This window comes from Callospermophilus lateralis, chromosome 9, assembly GCF_048772815.1.
Source record: "Callospermophilus lateralis isolate mCalLat2 chromosome 9, mCalLat2.hap1, whole genome shotgun sequence".
Classification (NCBI taxonomy): domain Eukaryota; kingdom Metazoa; phylum Chordata; class Mammalia; order Rodentia; family Sciuridae; genus Callospermophilus; species Callospermophilus lateralis.
The window spans coordinates 6,270,044-6,288,364 of NC_135313.1; the positions used below are offsets into that span (position 1 = coordinate 6,270,044).

The 18,321-nt window shown below is 36.7% G+C and overlaps 1 protein-coding gene across 5 annotated transcripts in view; it reads left to right on the top strand.

Annotated features, from left to right (window-relative positions):
* Usp40 (ubiquitin specific peptidase 40) overlaps nucleotides 1-18,321 on the top strand; it is a 67,228-nt gene that overhangs the window by 26,502 nt on the left and 22,405 nt on the right. For all 5 annotated transcript variants that reach the window (XM_076865660.2, XM_076865659.2, XM_076865661.2 and 2 more), the window contains 10 exons: nucleotides 140-221; nucleotides 1,745-1,916; nucleotides 4,867-4,951; nucleotides 6,293-6,363; nucleotides 7,026-7,348; nucleotides 9,644-9,767; nucleotides 11,299-11,356; nucleotides 13,849-13,902; nucleotides 14,808-14,896; nucleotides 17,387-17,473. In XM_076865660.2, the coding sequence (XP_076721775.2) occupies nucleotides 140-221; nucleotides 1,745-1,916; nucleotides 4,867-4,951; nucleotides 6,293-6,363; nucleotides 7,026-7,348; nucleotides 9,644-9,767; nucleotides 11,299-11,356; nucleotides 13,849-13,902; nucleotides 14,808-14,896; nucleotides 17,387-17,473 (1,145 nt within the window). The remainder of the gene's footprint in view (nucleotides 1-139; nucleotides 222-1,744; nucleotides 1,917-4,866; nucleotides 4,952-6,292; nucleotides 6,364-7,025; nucleotides 7,349-9,643; nucleotides 9,768-11,298; nucleotides 11,357-13,848; nucleotides 13,903-14,807; nucleotides 14,897-17,386; nucleotides 17,474-18,321) is intronic.

The following is an 18,321-nucleotide window of genomic DNA, read 5'->3' on the forward strand; positions in this document are numbered from 1 at the left end:
AAGGTCTGGGAAAGTCAGCATCTACACAGCTGGTTGGCAGCACTTTATCTGCCCCAGCAGCTCCCTAAGTTCTCACATTGCCTTTCCAACACCCAGATTTCACTTATTCAGCACAATTAATGATAGGTTTTGTTCACAGCTCTAGCTAACCCAAGATACAGGGTCCCCTGTCACCTGCTGAAAGAAATGGATGCAGCCAACATTGAACTGAAAGTGAAAAGGTAATTTAAGTTACTTTTAGAGTTTGAGTAATTTTTCTGGAGAATGCAGATCTAATTTAGGCATTATTCATTCAGTAATGAAAATTTAAAAGAATACTCAACTAGTTAAAAAACACCTGTTTGGCTGTTGAATTTTTATAGTGGAGGTATCATTTGCTTTGAACTGACCCTTATCTGTAAAACTGAACATAAAATGGCTATTGCCAAGTAGGGACCAAAGCCTAAGACTTGGGAAATAGGCAAGCACACAGTTGGGCAAAGTGAATTACACCTTATCCTGGCCAGGTTATCCCTTGGGTATAAAGAAAGCTTGTCCTTAAAACCACCCTCATTTTTAAGTAGCTGTGGAGAACTGAACATAAATTGACAGGAGATCAGAGATGGGAAGATTTTCAAAAGGAAGGAAATGTGGATTCTGTGAACTGTTAGGTTTAGTATCAGTTTTGGACAAAAACCCATAATAGATTCTTGAAGCTATGGCTTATAAGAATTTGGCATGTCAGCATTCTCTTAGGGCTTGAATCCTGAAGAACTGGGTCTTATTTGCTCACTGACAGGGCCGTAGGTATCAGGTAGGGAAATGGAAGTTTACACATCTCCTTGTGAATTCATGGGGCCAATTATGTAGTGGGAATGTGTTCATCATTTTAATCATGGACTTGGATCTGGGAGAAAAAAAAAATAGCAGGTACATTGAATGATACACCAAAACCAAAGAAACTCTCAAAAGAAATGAAGAGGGCTGGGGTTGGGCTCAGCACTTGCCTGGCATGTGTGAGGCACCAGGTTCACTCCCCGGAACCATATAAAAAAATAAACAAAGGTATTGTATCCATCTACAACTTTAAAAATATTAAAAATAAATAAATAAAATCTATCCAAACCTTAAAAAAAAAATGAAGACACTAAATAATATAAATGGAGTGCGAGTTGGGGTTTTTGGTTTGGTTTGGTTTGGTTTGGTTGGTTGTTTTTGTGGTGCTGAGGATTGAACCCAGGGATACTTTACCACTGAGCTATGTCCCCAGCTCTAATTAGTTACCCAGGCTAGCCTTAATTTGTAATCCTCCTGCCTCAACCTCCTACATAGCTCAAGGTGTTTGTGCCAGCAACTGCATGTATCTTATGTAAGAGCCCAAGGAGTCTAGTAAAGTTGGTATGAAGCAGAAGTCAGTTACATGAGCAAGTGTCTAGCATTTGTCTACAACTATAATATAATCTCAGGGTTGGAAGGTTTCAGGTGTCAGCATTTGTTTAAAGAAATGTGATTAACAGTGCAAGGAAACAATTTTCCCTTGGAATTCTTGGGAACGTTGCTGATGATTGAAAATCCAAAATGTGTCATTAAAAAAAAAAGAAAGAAAGAAAATCTAAGATGTATCATTTTGGCAGGTAGAAGAAAAGGATGGTACTTAAGCAGAATGGAGAATTTACTTGTATTGTAAAGCAAATATTTGGGTTTGAGATAAAACATAGTCATTATAAAAGCATAGTGTTGATGTATTTTGTATGCTTCTTTGAAGGGCAGAATGTGATTCTGCAAACAATGATTTTGAATTGCATCTTCACCTGGGCCCTCATTATCGGTTCTTCAATGGGGCTCTGCACCCAGTAACCTCTCAGGCAGAAAGTGTGTGGGATTTGACCTTTGACAAAAGAAAAACTTTAGGAGATCTCCGACAGTCAATATTTCAGGTAAATTAGCTTTAATGGAAGTATTAAAATGGAGGTTTTAAAATCCATCTTGAGTTGGCTTCTACATTTCATCTTATTTAGGTTAACAGCTGTTTTTCAAAGCTGCTTAGGAAAATCCTACATCTTCCAGTTCATAGGAAGGTGAACCAGCAGTTCTCCCCTATTCCTCTGCACTTCCCATCAGCAGCTTTTCAAATAGAGCATTGCACTGGCACCTTTTATTTGGGGGCCCAAAAAGTATATAGTTTCTTTTTGGGAGAAATAAATGAAAGAGAATTATTTTTCAGAGGGAATGAGATAGTGAGCATATTGATTAAGACCAAGAACCACTAAACAAATAAGTGCAACTAATTTTGTGCCTTTGAGTATATAATAGCATTTATTAATAAGATTTTTTTTTCTTTTGTGTGGTGCTAGGAATGGAATCCAGAGCTTTGTGCATTCTAGGCAGACACTCTTAACAGTAAACTGCACCCCCTAGCCCTAAGACTAGTATCACTAATGAAGAAAAATATCTATTAGTCTCTAGTTAAAAATATCATCATAATCATTGTCTTAATTGTTTATCCATCTATGTTTTAATGATGATGATAATGATAACAGCAACAGTAGTGCTCTATATTTTACTTACAGTGCTTTCACATGAATTTTACAATTTGGTTCTTTAACCTTCTGAGGGCAAGCTAATTTCATTTTGAGGTTGAAAGAAGTTGTAATTTACAGAAACCTATATTGCCATTGCTCAGCCTTGCAGGACGGTGGTGCGGTTCTGGTCTTCCCCTCTTCATCTCTTGTTCTTTTCCATGGTCGTGATTCTTCACTCCACACTATTTCTTGACCAAGAAAAAGGGAAATAGAAAATGTAAGCATTTTGGGTTTTGTCCCCAAAATAAATGAATTTGCAAAACAATGATATTCCTCACAAATTATCAGCTTTCTTTTGATTTTTTTTTCTACTAAGAAAAGCAAACCAATTTTCTTTTTTAAATAATTGATTTTTGTGTATGTCTGTGTGTGGTGCTGAGGATTGGATCCAGGGGGTACTTTACCTCAGCCTTTTTTTTTTTTTTTTTTTTTTTTTTTTTTTGAGATAGAGCTCACTAAGTTGCTTGGGGCCTGACTATGACTTTGAACTTTCAATCCTGCCTCGGCCTCCTGAGCTGCTGGGATTGTAGGCATGTGCCCAGTCCTTTTTTGTTCTAATTAGTTATGCATGACAGTGGAATACACTTTGATACTTCATACATAAATGGAGTATAACTTCTCATTCTACATGCTGTAGAATCAAACCAGTCGTGTAGTGATACATACAATAATATAATAATGTCCGATTCATTCTACTATCCTTCCTACTCTTCACTCCCCTCTGCCTAATCCAAAGTAACCCTGTTCTTCCCTAGCCCCCGCCTTATTGTGAATTAGATCTGCATATCAGAGAAAACATTTGGCCTTTGGTTTTGGGGGATTGGCTTATTTCACTTGGCATGATATTCTCCAACTCCATTCATTTACTGGCAAATGCCATAATTTCATTCTTCTTTAAGGCTGAGTAATATTCCATTGTGTATATATATATATCACCTTTTCTTTATTTATCTGTTGAAGGGCACCTAGGTTGGTTTGAAAGTTTAGCTATTGTGAGTTGAGCTGCTATAAACATTGATGTGGCTGCATCACTACAATATGCTGATTTTTTTCTTTTGGGTATAAACTGAGGAGTTGGGTAGCTGAGGAATCTTCATACCACTTTCCATAGTGGTTGCACCAATTTGCAGTTCCACCAGCAGTGTATGAGTGTGCCTTTTTCCCCCATATCTTGCCAACTTTTATTGTTGCTTATATTCTTGATAATTGCAATTCTGTCTGGAGTGAGATGAAATCTTAGAGTAGTTTTGATTTGCATTTTTCTAATTGCTAAAGTTTTGAACATTTTTTAATATATTTGTTGATTGATAATATTTTTTCTTCTCTGAAGTGTCTGTTCTATTCCTTAGCCCATTTATTGATTGATTATTTGGTTTGTGTGTGTGTGTGTGTGTGTGTGTGTGTGTGTGTGTGTATGTGTGTGAAGCTTTTTGAGTTTTTTATATATCCTGGAGATTAATGCTCTGTCTGAGGTTCATTGGTAAAGATTTTCTCCCACTCTTTAGTCTCTCTCTTCACATTACTAATTGTTTCCTTTGCCGAGAAGCAGCTTTTTAGTTTGAATCCATCCCATTTATCAATTCTTGATTTTACTTCTTGCACTTTAGGAGTCTTTTTAAGGAAGCCAGATCCCAAGCCAGCATAGTTTTATTTTTATTTTGAGACAGGGTCTTACTAAGTTGCTGAGGCTGGCCCTTAGGCTGAACTTAGGATTTCCTGTCTCAGCCTCCCAATATCTGAGATCCCAGTTATATACCACCAAGCTGGGCCTTCCTTTTTGTGCAGCTAGAGAATAAGAATTCGTGGGCTGGGGATGTGGCTCAAGCGGTAGCACGCTCGCCTGGCATGCGTGCGGCCTGGATTTGATCCTCAACATACAAGCAAAGATGTTGTGTCCGCCAAAAACTAAAAAATAAATATTAAAATTCTCTCTCTCTCTCTCTCTCTCTCTCTCTCTCTCTCTTAAAAAAAAATTAATGTGGGCTGGAATCAGTGCCAATGATATAAAAAAGTGTGGCTCTGGGTCAGAAATTTGTAAGCTGGCCTGATGAGCAGTTTGCTTTCTGATAAAAATCATTTTCATGTAAATACAGTCATTCAGATGTGGAAGAGATCAAGAATGGAAGAGGTTAGCCATCTTTAGATTTGACTAATATAATGAGAATATTGTCTTATTTCCAAATTTTTGGTGTTGGATAGGGATGGGATGTTCCTCTTCTTGCTTTCTATGTAAGTTGGCACAGTGTTGTTCTTATTAAATCTGGAAATGTATTCATATGTTACTTTTCATTTTTCTCTTCCTCAGCTATTAGAATTTTGGGAAGGAGACATGGTTCTTAGTGTAGCAAAGCATGTACCAGCAGGACTTCACATTTATCAGACACTCGATGGTAAGATAATTATGAAAACACAACTAATTTTGTATAAGTTGTAGATGGAAACAATACCTTTTTTTTATGTATTTTTTTAATGTGGTGCTGAGCATTGAACCCAGTATCTCCTACATGCCAGGCAAGCGTGCTATCATTGAGCTTCAACCCCAGCCCCACAAAAACTAATTTTATGTATTTATTTTTGTGGGATCCACCTGTGATTTCCTCTTTGCTAGTATTTCCCCCACCTACTAATTTCGTAATTACATAGCTACCATCACACTGTAAGCTTTCAAAAAGAAATAATCTAATTTATAATGTACCAAATTTATGTATGTGAAATCTTCCTAACAGAAGTAAGGCACCTTCCTTCCTTGCTTCCTTTCTTTCTTTCTTTCTTTCTTTTTTTTTTTTATTGTTGATGGACCTTTATTTTATTAATTTATGTTGTGCTGAGAATGGAACCCAGTGCCTCACATGTGCTAGGCAAGTGCTCCACCACTGAGCTACAACCACAGCAAGTAAGGCAAATTTCTTAAAAATGTTTTTTGTTTTTTGTTTTTTTAAAGAGAGAGTGAGAGAGGGAGGGAGAGAGAGAGAGAGAAAGAAAGAAGTTTTAATATTTATTTTTTAGTTATTGGCGGACACAACATCTTTGTTTGTATGTGGTGCTGAGGATCGAACCCGGGCAGCACGCATGCCAGGCAAGCACACTACCGCTTGAGCCACATTCCCAGTCCCTTAAAAATGTTTTTTAAATGTCATAGTATTTTTACAATATTACCATGAACTTTTGCACAAAATGGTTTAAAATAATTTGAATCTTATTTATGTGGCTTGATTTTCCTCTACGCAACTCTCAGCCTAAGATTTTATAGCAAAACAAAAGTGTTCTGAGAGTTTAAAAGTATGTATTTCCTTTAAATAACATAAACAATGATAACAACAGTAGTAATAGTAACATTTATTCATTTTGGACTTCTCACTATACCAAATCTTGTGATAATAGTTTCATGTTCATTTTTCTTTGATTTTCATGAACTTCTTTTACCCCCGTTTCATAAATGAAAACACTGAAACTGAGAGGCTTGAGGCCCACAAGGCTTGAGGTTGGTGGTAAAGCCGGGGCTGCTGCTGCCTGCACCTAACTCCTGTTCAGCTTCTATTACAGCGCTGTGCACTGCCGCACAGTCGGCCTTTGTCCTGGCTAGTCCTGCCACCATGCTTGCAAAGTGATGTAACAGCATTTTAAAGTAAAAATAAAAATGATATTATGATAAAATATTTACATGTCCCAGCTCTTTCCTCAGCTAGATCGTTTCTGATTATCATGATTAATGATATCACTACCCTTTCTAGGAGATGAACTGTCGCTGTGTGAAGTTGACATTGCTGATGGGGAAGACATCTTTGTATGGAATGGAATGGAGGTAAAAAAAAAAAAAAATTATAACTGAAAAAAAATGATAATTTTGGATTTTTAAAAGTCATTGTAATGAAATGTTATCCACTACATGTGAAGGCAATTAGACATTAGAAAACTCCTGAAATATCCCTACATTTTAGTCCAGTCAGTGGTAGTTGCATGTCAAAGAGAGACTTATTGAGACTTTCCTTGTGCCAGGCTGTGTGTCACATGCTGGATTCTGAGGTCAGTCAGCTTCCTTTAGGCACTCACAGCATGAACAGCACCGTAAGTGCTATAGTAGGGCGGGCATAGCATCTGCTGGTATCAGAGGGCTTGGCCAGCTGTGTTGAGTTAGGGAAGGTGGAGCCTTGGAGGAGGAGAGTGAGCTTCCTGTCTCAGAAGATGCATCCTTGGGCCTTCTCCTCACACCCACTGAAACTCATTAACCTCCACCTCCAGTCCAGATTTCTCTCCTAAGAAAGAAAATATGGATATGAGAAGCTCTTAAACAAAAATTTTAAGTTGTTCCTCTGATACTTACAAAAAAAAAAATTGAAAATTTTATTTCACTTGGGAAAAGATGAGGTTTGGGGTTTTGTTTATTACAAGAGTAGTATATCATTACTAGTGATGATGTTAATTTGACAAATACGAACTCTGCCAGGTTTTTTCATACTGTTGCAGGTTGGAGGAGTCCAGATTGAGACTGGGATTGACTGTGAGCCTCTGCTGTTAAACATTCTTCATCTGGAGTCAAGTGGTGAAGGCAAGAAGCGTGGGCGACTGATAGAATCACCACATGTCTTTCCTGCTAATGCAGAAGTGGGTACTGTGTTCACAGCTGCAGCCATCCCAGCAGGCATCATCCTTGTGAACAGCACCGGGTCTGCAGATGAAGAGAGCTGGACCGCTGTGCCTGAGGAAGACATGAAGAAGACATTCAGAGAGCAGGGGCTCAGAAACGGAAGCTCCATTCTAGTTCAGCCTCCTAATAGTGAGGATAGGAGGTAAAAGATGAAAAGGAAGAATTTTTCTAAGTTATTTTAATGATGTATCATCCAATAGAACTCTAAAGCTTTATTTTAATAATAAGAATTAATTGTTTATTTCTAGACATATTCTAAATATTGTATATAGGGATTTCTTATGCAACTTAAAGGGGTAAAAATGTTGAAAAGTGATTTTCTGATAAATATGGTAACAAAAATAATATAGATATTCCTGGTTTTATAGCCTACATGTGATCTAAATTAGTTGGCTATAAAACAAATTATTATTAAATGAATTCTGATTAGCATAAGTTATAAAAAATAAAGGCATTTTATTTTTAATTTTCTCACAGAAAATTCGTGAAATTCTACATGAAAAAGGTATTAAGAGTTTGGCTAAATTATGTTCAGATTTTTTTTTTAATATATTAATTGACAATCTTTATTTAATTTATTCATTTATATGTGGTGCTGAGAATCGAACCCAGTGCCTCACACATGCTGAGCAGGCACTTTATCACTGAGCCCCAGCCCTATGTTTGAATATTTTGGTTTTTGTCTTATATTGTTTTTGTTGTTTTGTTTTTTGGTGCTGCATCTAGAAGCCAGGGCTGCACCCATACGCTAGGCAAGCATGCAATCAACCACTAAGCTGCACTCCTAGCCCTGGATATTTTTTTCAGAGAGACCTGTAAGGCAGTTTAGTTTTTTCTTATCATCTCTTTATGATACTGAAGAACCTCTTGGCTGCCCAATTAGAGAAGTTAGCTGCAGAATCACCCCTGAAGCCCTGTGGTCATGTTTGCACTGTGTCACTTTTGTTACCCACATGTGGGCCAATACATTTCTATGGCCAGTGTGTCCTACAAGCATAGCCCTGTGGACTGAGTTTATTTTATATGACATTTATCACTGATACTCTTTTGAACAGGTGTCTTGCAGACATGTGTTTCCCAGTCTTGTTTACAAGAAAGTTTATTATACAATCATTTATAACGGTGATCTGCATTTACTAGGACTTAGAGAGTAAGGAAGGGAACACAGAGGAGACCTGAGGTAGCAGCCCTGATGCAGCGTCAGTCACTATGTCCTCCAGTAGCTTTCCTTTTCTTCTGAACTCAAACACTGTTTTGAAGGGTTTTTTATCTTTCAGCATAATGATTGTTTTGTAGTTTTTTCCTGCTTTCTCCTCTTTCCGATGTTTGTACATGTTTTGTAAACCTCATTTGATGATTACCTAATAATAATCTTTGTGTGCCTGGCAAACAGCACACTTTGCCTCTCCGTGCCTGATAGGACAGCAAGATGCGGGGGGCAGGAGGGTGAACACTTGGGAGCCAGCTGCCTGGGTTTCTTCCCAGTTTTTCTACTTATTGCCACAGTGACCTTGGACAAGTAGTTTCATCTCTCTCTCTCTGTTCAGTTTCTAATATAAAACAGAGGTGATAATTAGTGAGAGCTTTTTAGTCATAAAGAACTAAGTCCTCAGAGCATTTGCACACAGTGCTAAATGTTTTTAGTTAACATCTTCAGCAGCAGCAGGAGCAACAACTGCATCCAATTTTCTGCTTTCAAGGTAATCTTCTAGGGAAAATCTTGCACTTCAAACTTTGTTGTATTTAGGATTGCTAACTTGAGGTGGAGTCCCAGGGTGGAATAATTGAAATAAAGGATAGAATTGTGTTTTAGGGTGCTGATAAAATTCCCAAAAAGGACTTCTGATGGCTCATTTTTTCTTATGGCTGAAGGAAGATTTGTTAGAACATAATATTCTACTGCCAACTACTAACATAATAAAAAAAACAAAACTCTTAAAAAATGAAAATACAAATATATAATATATGCAATGTGTCTAGCACTCCTGTGATGTGGCTGATGTGGCACTGTTGTGCAGTGACAGTTTGCTCACTTGTATTGGCTGCCCTGTTATATCTGAATCCCAGGGTATGGACCTTGGCAGTCTTTCAAAGGTCCCCTAGGGTTTTCAGTGTATAGGCAAGATTGAACAACTGAATGCGCACTTTCCAACATTTCCCCTTGAAAACTGTGACACAGAATATTTGCACAATTTTAAGTCAAAGAGTATTTGAAAGCTATAAGATTATGGACTGAATGGATCATTGCCTAACATTACCCTAATAAGAGCTAACTTTTATAGAGACAACTCAGTAAAATATAATCATCTTTCACTAGTCTCTTTAAGGCATTCATGCAGAGTTTTGGAAGTGTGCCTAAAAAAAAGCATTAATTTTCTGATTTATAAAAGCGCCATGAAAAGACACATTTTTAATGTCTTTTTACCTTTACCTACAGTGTGTTGCTCAAAGAAGGGAAGTGGATGAATGGTATGAATGAAATCGACTGGATCCAGGTTAAAAATTTATGCCAGCTAGAATCTGAAGAAAAGCAAGTTAAAATATCAGCAACTATTCACACAGTGAGTAGATCATCATTAAAATTTGACTGATAGTTTTTCAGTTAACAGAATTTTTATTTAGACAGCACTGTTTAAATTTCAGAACAGTTCTCTCAGTAGACTTCTAAATCTTAAGAAATCAACTTTTTCATATTTAACACTTAATTATTTTTTTTTAAAGAGAGAGAGAGAGAATTTTTTAATATTTATTTATTTATTTTTTTAGTTTTTGGCAAACACAACATCTTTGTTTGTATGTGGTGCTGAGGATCGAACCCGGGCCGCACGCATGCCAGGCGAGCGTGCTACCGCTTGAGCCACATCCCCAGCCCCTTAACACTTAATTATTGCCTCCCTGTACTAGCCATGGGTCTATTCCAAGGAAATATGTCCTGTTTCCCGTCCCCCATCCATGCCCCCGCCCCTACCCCCATTTTTTTCTTCCCAACTCCAGAGCCTAAAATTAGAATGTGGGAATTGCCTATTTAGTTAGTTCATGGAATCCTCTAGTTTTGATGAGTACAAAATGCTTTTTCAAGGGTCTTTTCTGTATTTTTTAAAATCAGGTAGATACGTGTGTAAATGTGTAAATGTGTTTTGTTTTTGTGTTGTGGATTTTGTTTTTATCTCAAATTGCTCTACCTTATACTCTGCTTTATGTAAAGCCAACTACTCTTAAAAGGAATTCCCTCCAGTTTTCCATTTGAAGAAGATGATACTGATTTTCTTTTTATACTTATGTAGTCCCAATATAGTTTTGTTTTTCATTTTTTGGTTTTTTTGGGTTTTTTCCTATAACAAGTTAAAAGAAACTTACTAGAATGGTGTTTCCTTTTACATCAGTTTCATAATTTCTTAAGGTTCAGTGCTGATACAATAGAAGAGAGAGTACAAGACCAGGGTACTAACACTCAGCAGACTAGTTCCTGAACCTAAGTTGGAGACTTTGGTGAAGTCCTTTATTACTTCAGTCTGTTTCTTCTTGATCCCATATTAGATACTGGTGGAAGGTTAGAGGAGATGGTGTGTAACATCAGTTTTACCACTAAATGTCCAACATTTTATGGCCTACAGGAAATTAGCCTAAACTAGGTATTGTGCATTTTTACGTCATTTATGCTTTTGGGCCTTGGAATGTGATGATTGCCTCCAGTTGTTTTTTTTTTTTTTTTTTTTTTTTTTGTTCATTTGGTTTTGTTTTTGTTTTTTTTGGCTTTGATCAGAAAGGTGAGTGGCATCTTGCTTTTCAGCTATGTTTCTTTAGTCCTTTTTGTCCCAGTTAGCACCATTTTAGTAAAAATTACTAAGATCTATTCTGACTAAAAGGAACTAATTTTAAACATTTAAAATTTTTAAAAAAAGATTTATTCTGAGCTTTTGCTATTGATCTTGTAGAATTTCAGAAATGGGAAAAAGCTTTTTTCAAGTTGGAAAAATATGTGCCAGGTGGTTCATGTCTCAGCTGATGTAGGTGTGCACATGCTGCTGGTCTTCATTGTCATCTCCTCCTGTTCAACTTATACACAGTCATTAGTTTATTTCTCTATTTTAGGTGGTGTTTGATATTCGAATTAAAGCCATAAAGGAATTAAAATTAATGAAGGATCTAGGTAATCATTTACATTTGCTTTTGGTTTATGGTTTAATTTAGCTTGGATTTTTTGTTGAAAAATATATGGGAAAGTACAAAAATGATTTAGGAAAATCTCATGCACCTACCACCCAAAATGGACAAATGTTAACATTTTATCATCTGTTTTTGTTTGAAACATTATAAAGTCCTTTGTGTTCTCCTTCTCAGACCTATTCTCCTTCCCTCCCCAGATACAACCAGTATTTTTGATTTGGGTGTGTATATAAACATTTATGCATATTGTACCATATATTATAATTACATATGTGTGGATACAGATTTGTCATACTGAATACAACATTCTGCGACCTTACTATTCACTCCGCATCATGTTTAACAGCTTTATTGAGATATAATTTATATACAAAATATTCACTTTTCTTTTTTTTTTTTTTTTTTTGGTGCTAGGAATTGAATCCAGAAGCTCTCTATTTACCCCAGCCTTTTTATTTTTTATTTTGAGATAGGGTATTACTAAGTTGCTGAGGCTAGCCTTAAACTCATGATTCTTCTGCCTTAGCCTACAAAGTTGCTGGAATGAGAGGTATACACTATTGTACCTGGCTAAAATTCACTCACGTGTAATTCAGTAATTATCAGTAAATGAATAGAGTTGTACACCAATTCAGTTTTTTTTTAATATTTATCTTTTAGTTGTTGGGCACAATACCTTCATTTTATTTATTTATTTTTATGTGGTGCTAAAGATCGAACCCAGGACCTCGCACTTGCTAAGCAAGCACTCTACCACTGAGTCACAACTCGAGCCCTACCGATTCCATTTTAAAACATTTCTGTCACCTCAAAAAGATGTCTTATACCCATTTGTATTCTGAGCCCGTATCCAGTGACTAATCCACTTTCCATCTCTTCAGACTTGATTTTCTTGACATTTCATACAAATAGAACCATACAATCTTTGTGTGTGACTTCTTTTACTTACCATATTATTTTTGAAGTTTGCCCATTATTTAGCATTTATAAATAGTTTATTTCTTTTTATTGCTGACTAGTGGTCAACTGTATGGACATACCACATTTTATTTGTTTATTCACCAGTTGATGGACATTTGGAATAGTGCTGTAAACATTTGCATGTAAGTCTTTGGCTATTTATTTTCAGTTCTCTCAGGTAGATGCACAGGATTAGAACTCCTGGGAAATTTATGTTGAACTTTTTACGAAAACTGCCAAATGATTTTCCCAAGTGCCCGAACCTGTGCGTTCCCAATAGCAGCGTGTCAGTATTGCAATTTCTTCATACCCTTGCCAATATTTGTAGTTATCTTTTTATTATAGCCATTCTAGTGAATGGGAAGAAAAATTAAACATTTTTACAAAGACAAATGTCCATAACCAAAAACTGGCCACAATCCAGATGTGCATGAGCAGGTGACTAGATAGACAAATTGTGGTATAGCCAGTCAGTGGGGTTGCTATTCATGTCTGAAAAGCAGCAAACTCCAAGTTCTGTCACATGCAAAATATGTGTGAATCTCCAGTCATTATATGAAAGAAAGTAAACGAAGAAAAGTACATTCTGTATGATTCCAGGAATGTGAAATTTTAGAAAAAGAAAATTTAAGTCATAGCCACAGAAGGCAGACAAGGGATTGACTGAAGTGTGACACAAGGGAATTTTGGGGGTGATACAGATTTTATCTCGGTTTGCTGGTTTTGCTGAATGTTTATATATTTATCAAACTCTATGAATTCTACACTTAAAATGGATGTTTTATTGTAGGTAAATTATAATACCTTGGTAAAGTTCATAAAAAGTATACATTTTATTAAAATGAATGCTTCGTTACCTTGTCCTGTAGCTGGTCTCCCCCTTCTACTCTTGCTCATGTAGCAAGTGATTCTCTTAAACCTGTGAGCTGACTTTGTCACTCCTGTGCTCAGGGCCCTGTCGTGCTTCCCTTGCACATAGGTCAATTCCTCAACGCAGCCCACGGGAACCTGCATAACCTGACCGCTGCTCACCCTGGACCTCACTGCAGTCCACTCTTCTGTTTTCTCATCATATACCCAGCAAGCTGCCTTCTTGGGGTTTCTCTGTGCTCTCCAGTGAGGAGCCAGCCCTGCTGGCACTGCTGCAGAGACAAAGTGTTTCAGTCCTCAAAAGTTTCTGATGTTGTAAATAAATGTATAAGTGTTAGCTTTGCTATTTTTTTTTTCTTTTCTCTACATGTATAACCAACAAAGAGTTTTAAAAGTTTGGGCAGATTTTTAAGTAGTAGACCCATTGGAACATTTCCACTGATTATTAAAATGGATGCACAATTCTATTGTGTGTTTCTATAGTCCAAACTGCTGTGCAGAGTGAAGGCTGCCCAAATGTGGGGGTCTTTTGTTCTTTTTTTTTTTTTTTAATTTGGGTTTTTTATTCTATTTTAGATTTCTGCTAATTAACACTAGCAAAGAGCATCTCTCTTTGGTGAATAACATGCTTATTTTTATTTCTAGCTGAGAACAGCTGTTTGAGACCTATTGATAGAAACGGGAAGCTCCTTTGTCCAGGTTAGTCTTGTTGGTAGCTTTCATCCACTGTTGGTAGCTGACATCAACTCATTCCATCCTTGTCTCTGTCTTCCCCTAAGCAATGGCTTCCAATACCTAATGCTCTCTTTTTTGCTTATTTCTTTTTTCTTTTGTTCTGGTGGAGGGTGGTATGGGCATTCAACCCAGAGCCTTGCACATGCTAGGCAAGCAGTCTACCACTGAGCCTCACACCTAACCCCCCTGCTACTCTTAAATTACTTTCATCAAGGAATCTTATCCATGTGTTAAGAAAACCTTAACATTTTTGTTCTCTGAAATGAAACACTTTCTGATGCTCTGGTTCTTGTTTTAGTCATGGTTTGGATCTCATTATCTCTTTCTAGTCTTATTTCTTCAGTTTTCAGTGGGTCATTCCTGCTTTTATTGTTATACAGTATGGAACAGAGTCTTTGGTTCTCACCAAACACCTTTCATTAGACTGGTGATTTAGTTATGGATGAGCCTATCATTATTTGGTTCTCACTGCCACTTGAAATATGGAAGAAGTTAGTCCATTAAGTATAAGTTTTAAATACTCATAGCTGCCTTTCAACTTCTTAGTATTATACAGATAATAATAAAGTATGAAAATTGAAAATTAAACATAACCACTATCTGTGTAATTATTTTGCATGAAGTACAACTTTTTATTTCTTTTTTAATATTCTTGAGTGGTGGGGGTAATGTGAAAATTCATTACTAGTGTGGTGATGCTGAGGATTGAACCCAGGGCCTCACTAATGCTAAGCATGTACTCTACCACCGAGCTACACCCTAGCCTCTTTCTTGACCTTCTTAATTTTCAAAGACTATCTACTTTGATGTAATATTTTGCTGAGACATGGGAATTCAGAACATCATCATTTTCTCAAAATTCTTTATAGTGCCAGATGGTTCCACTTTGAAGGAAGCAGAAGTGAAGATGGGGAGTTCTTTGGGACTGTGTCTTGGAAAAGCACCAACTTCCTCTCAGGTACAGTAAGATACCTTTAGGTATCCCCCTTCCCTCTGAATTTGTAACTAGTAACCTACTCCAGTAATACTGGTGTTACCTGAAAGTTTTTTGTTGTTCTTCATATAGTTTCCTGTGTTTAAATAAAAAATGTTATGTGAAAGTATATTTATAAGGTTCTTTGTCTATAAAAATTTTATGTTTAAAGGGGATGTTTAAGGTTGAATGGCCACGAGTTCCAGCCACTTTGTTTCATAAATTCTGAGATGCACTTTCCCCCGCATTTTTAACACCTATAAAATTAGGAGGCAGTGTTCATTTTCTGTGTAAAATGCTATCAGGTAATGTTGCCAGAAGCCCTACCTAGTTAATAAACTTTTATTATAGCCCAGAAGTCATAATGATATCCTTATTGATAATATCCTGTATCAAGGTAGTCTGAACTCAAGTCAGGTTCCCCCAGGGCTCCTGAATCCACTTTATTAGTTTCCCTTGTGTTTTTGTTTTTTTTTTTTAAATTGGTGCACGCATATAATATAATTTGGTCAGTCTTATTACCTACCTTCCCTTTCCCTGTCCCCTTCCCTTCACCATCTGCTCGCTGAACTCTACTAATTATTCTATTATTGTTATTATTACTTTAATTAGTGCACTATGAATATTTATACATATTTAACTATTTATAAATATAGACACACATGCATACAGGATTCATGTGGTATGTTCATACATAGACATATAATAATTAGGTAGATTTCCTTCCTCTGTGCTTCCCAGGTTCTCCCCTCCTCCCTTTCTCTCCATCCTTTTCTACTCTATTGGTCTTCCTTCCATTTGTATAAGATTCCCCTTTTTGTTTTGGTTTCTTTTTAATTCCTTTTTTTTTTCCTTCCTTTTTTTGGTGCTGGGAATCAAACCCAGGGCCTTATGCATGCAAGGCAAGCTACCAACTGAGCTATATCCCCAGCCCTTTTTTTTCTTTCTTTCGTTCTTTCTCTCTCTAGTTTCTGCATATAAGAGAAAATACTCAATCCTGCACTTTCTGATTCTGATTTATTTCACTTAGCATAACATTCTTCCTAATAATGCAAAATATAAAGAACTCAAAAACCTTACCACTAGTCACAACCCCTTTAATTTTCTTCCCCCTTAAACACTAGCGAATAGCAGGACCTGATAAGCTGACAGGAGGACAAACATGACAGGCAAGGTTGAATTAGAAAGGCGGGGTAGGGCTGTCAGAACCTGGATTGACAAGAGGTATGTTTATAGTTTTCCTATGGGATCTTGGGAATTATTATATGTGGAATCCTTAGTCAGAAAATCAAACCACAACCAGTGGTTCTCAGAAGAAACAATTAATGTTTATTGTGTGTAGTAACTGCAGATTTCTCTGGGAGTGACTTGGGTCAGAGCTGGGTTTATTTATTTATTTTAGTTATTCATGGACGTAATATCTTTATTTTGTTTATTTTTATGTGGTGCTAAGAAACTAACTCAGTTCCTCACATGTGCGAGGCCAGTACCTTGCCACTGAGCCACAATCCCAGCTCCAGAACTAGATATCTTAGTAGAAGAAATAGTGCCTGTCTGGGCATGGTGGCACACACCTATGATCACAGCCACTTGGGAGGCTGAAGTAGGAGGATAACACTTGTAGGCCAGCCTCAACAATTTAGTGAGACCCTATCTCAAAAAATAAAAAGGTCTGAGGATGTAGCCCAGTAGTAAAACATCCCTGGGTTATATCCTTAGTACAAAAAAAAAAAAAAAAAAAGAAAGGAAAGAAAGAAAGAAAGAAATAGTGCCTGTGATAGATGTTTAAGAGGAGTAAAAACATTAATGATGAAGCATTTTATATCGCTAGGTGAGTTATTGTTTAAGATGCACTTTCCCCCGCGTGTTAACATCTATGAAATTAGGAGGCTCCTGTGTCAGTGGCATTCTGCAGTTCTGCTGGCATTGTTGTGGTGTGGTTTTTTGTTGTTGTTTTTAGCGGTACAGAAAATGACGAGTCTTAGCAGTCAGCATCTTTTATTTAATGGAATACAATATATTGATTTTGGATTTAAAATTACTCTCTGCAATAATGTAATAGTTATAGTAGCCTCCCTTCCCCCTCATCTTTATCAGTGTTCATTTTCTGTGTAAAATGCTATCAGGTAATGTTGCCAGAAGCCCTACCTAGTTAATAAACTTTTATTATAGCCCAGAAGTCATAATGATATCCTTATTGTTAATATCCTGTATCAGGGCAGCCTATGACATTAAATGTCTCAGCACAGTCTCCTTTTACGTAACTTGAGGGTTTTCATTTTGATTTGTTTGTCTTTGCAGTACTGGGGATGAACTCATGCATGCTAGGCAGTGCTTTACCACTGAGCTATATCCACAGAACTGAGTTTTTATTAATGTTTCATGGGCCCTGGGCTTTTGGGGGAAGTGAATAATGCAATCATATGATTTTTAAGTTCAGGTTAAATTGCATCTATACTTCTGGCTTGCTCTTAGCTGTTCCTGTTTTTTGCTTGGGGGACTAATATTCAACCTGGGACAGAGATGGAGGTCATAGTAGAAGAAACATTGTCTGTGAAAGATGTAAGTAATTTTACTTTTTGGTTTGGGACACTCAGTATTTGGTATGGGGAGTGGTATCCTGCGCTAGGTCCTAAGATGAGGTTTACATAATGTACTTGTAAGAATTATGTGTGTTCACTAGAGGGGTGGTTCAGAGAGCTTGAAAATTAATTGGCAAGCCACCTGGGATGTTTAAGGAAGATTGTTTCTACTGTTTTTTTTTTTTTTCCTTATCTAAATATCAGTAATACTTATTATAGAAATTTGGGGAATGCAGAAATTGATTAAAACAAAATTTCTCATATTTTTTATCCCACTAATATTAACATTTCAGTATATTTTCTTCTGGTGTTTTCACTTTTTTTTTTCCTTTCTTTTTTAGTTGTAGACAGACACAATAGCTTTTTTTATTTATTTTTATGTGGTGCTGGGGATCGAACCCAGTGTCTCACACGTGCAAGGCAAGCGCTCTACCACTGAGCTACAGCCCCAGCCCCTGGTGTTTTTACTTTATATACACACATAATGACACATACACAGATATGAATTATATATATGAATGAGTATGATAGAACATGAATAATTTTATTGGTATCATTGAGAACTGGGACTTTTGGTATTGTAAACAAAGACACAGATAAAAATAAGTGTGGTTAAATAAAAAACCTCTATTCCTAAATTTGAATTAAAAGAGTCTGAATAAACTTCACCTATTTTTACTTTTTAAAAATTGTTTGTTTGTTTTGTTTTCTTTCTGGCTCTGTGCCCTGACATAGCTTAGAAACAAAACAGCCCTAGCACCCAGATTATGATTGCAAAGTACCATTTCATACTAAAAGGAACCAGGCACCTTGAATTAAGGGCTGGTT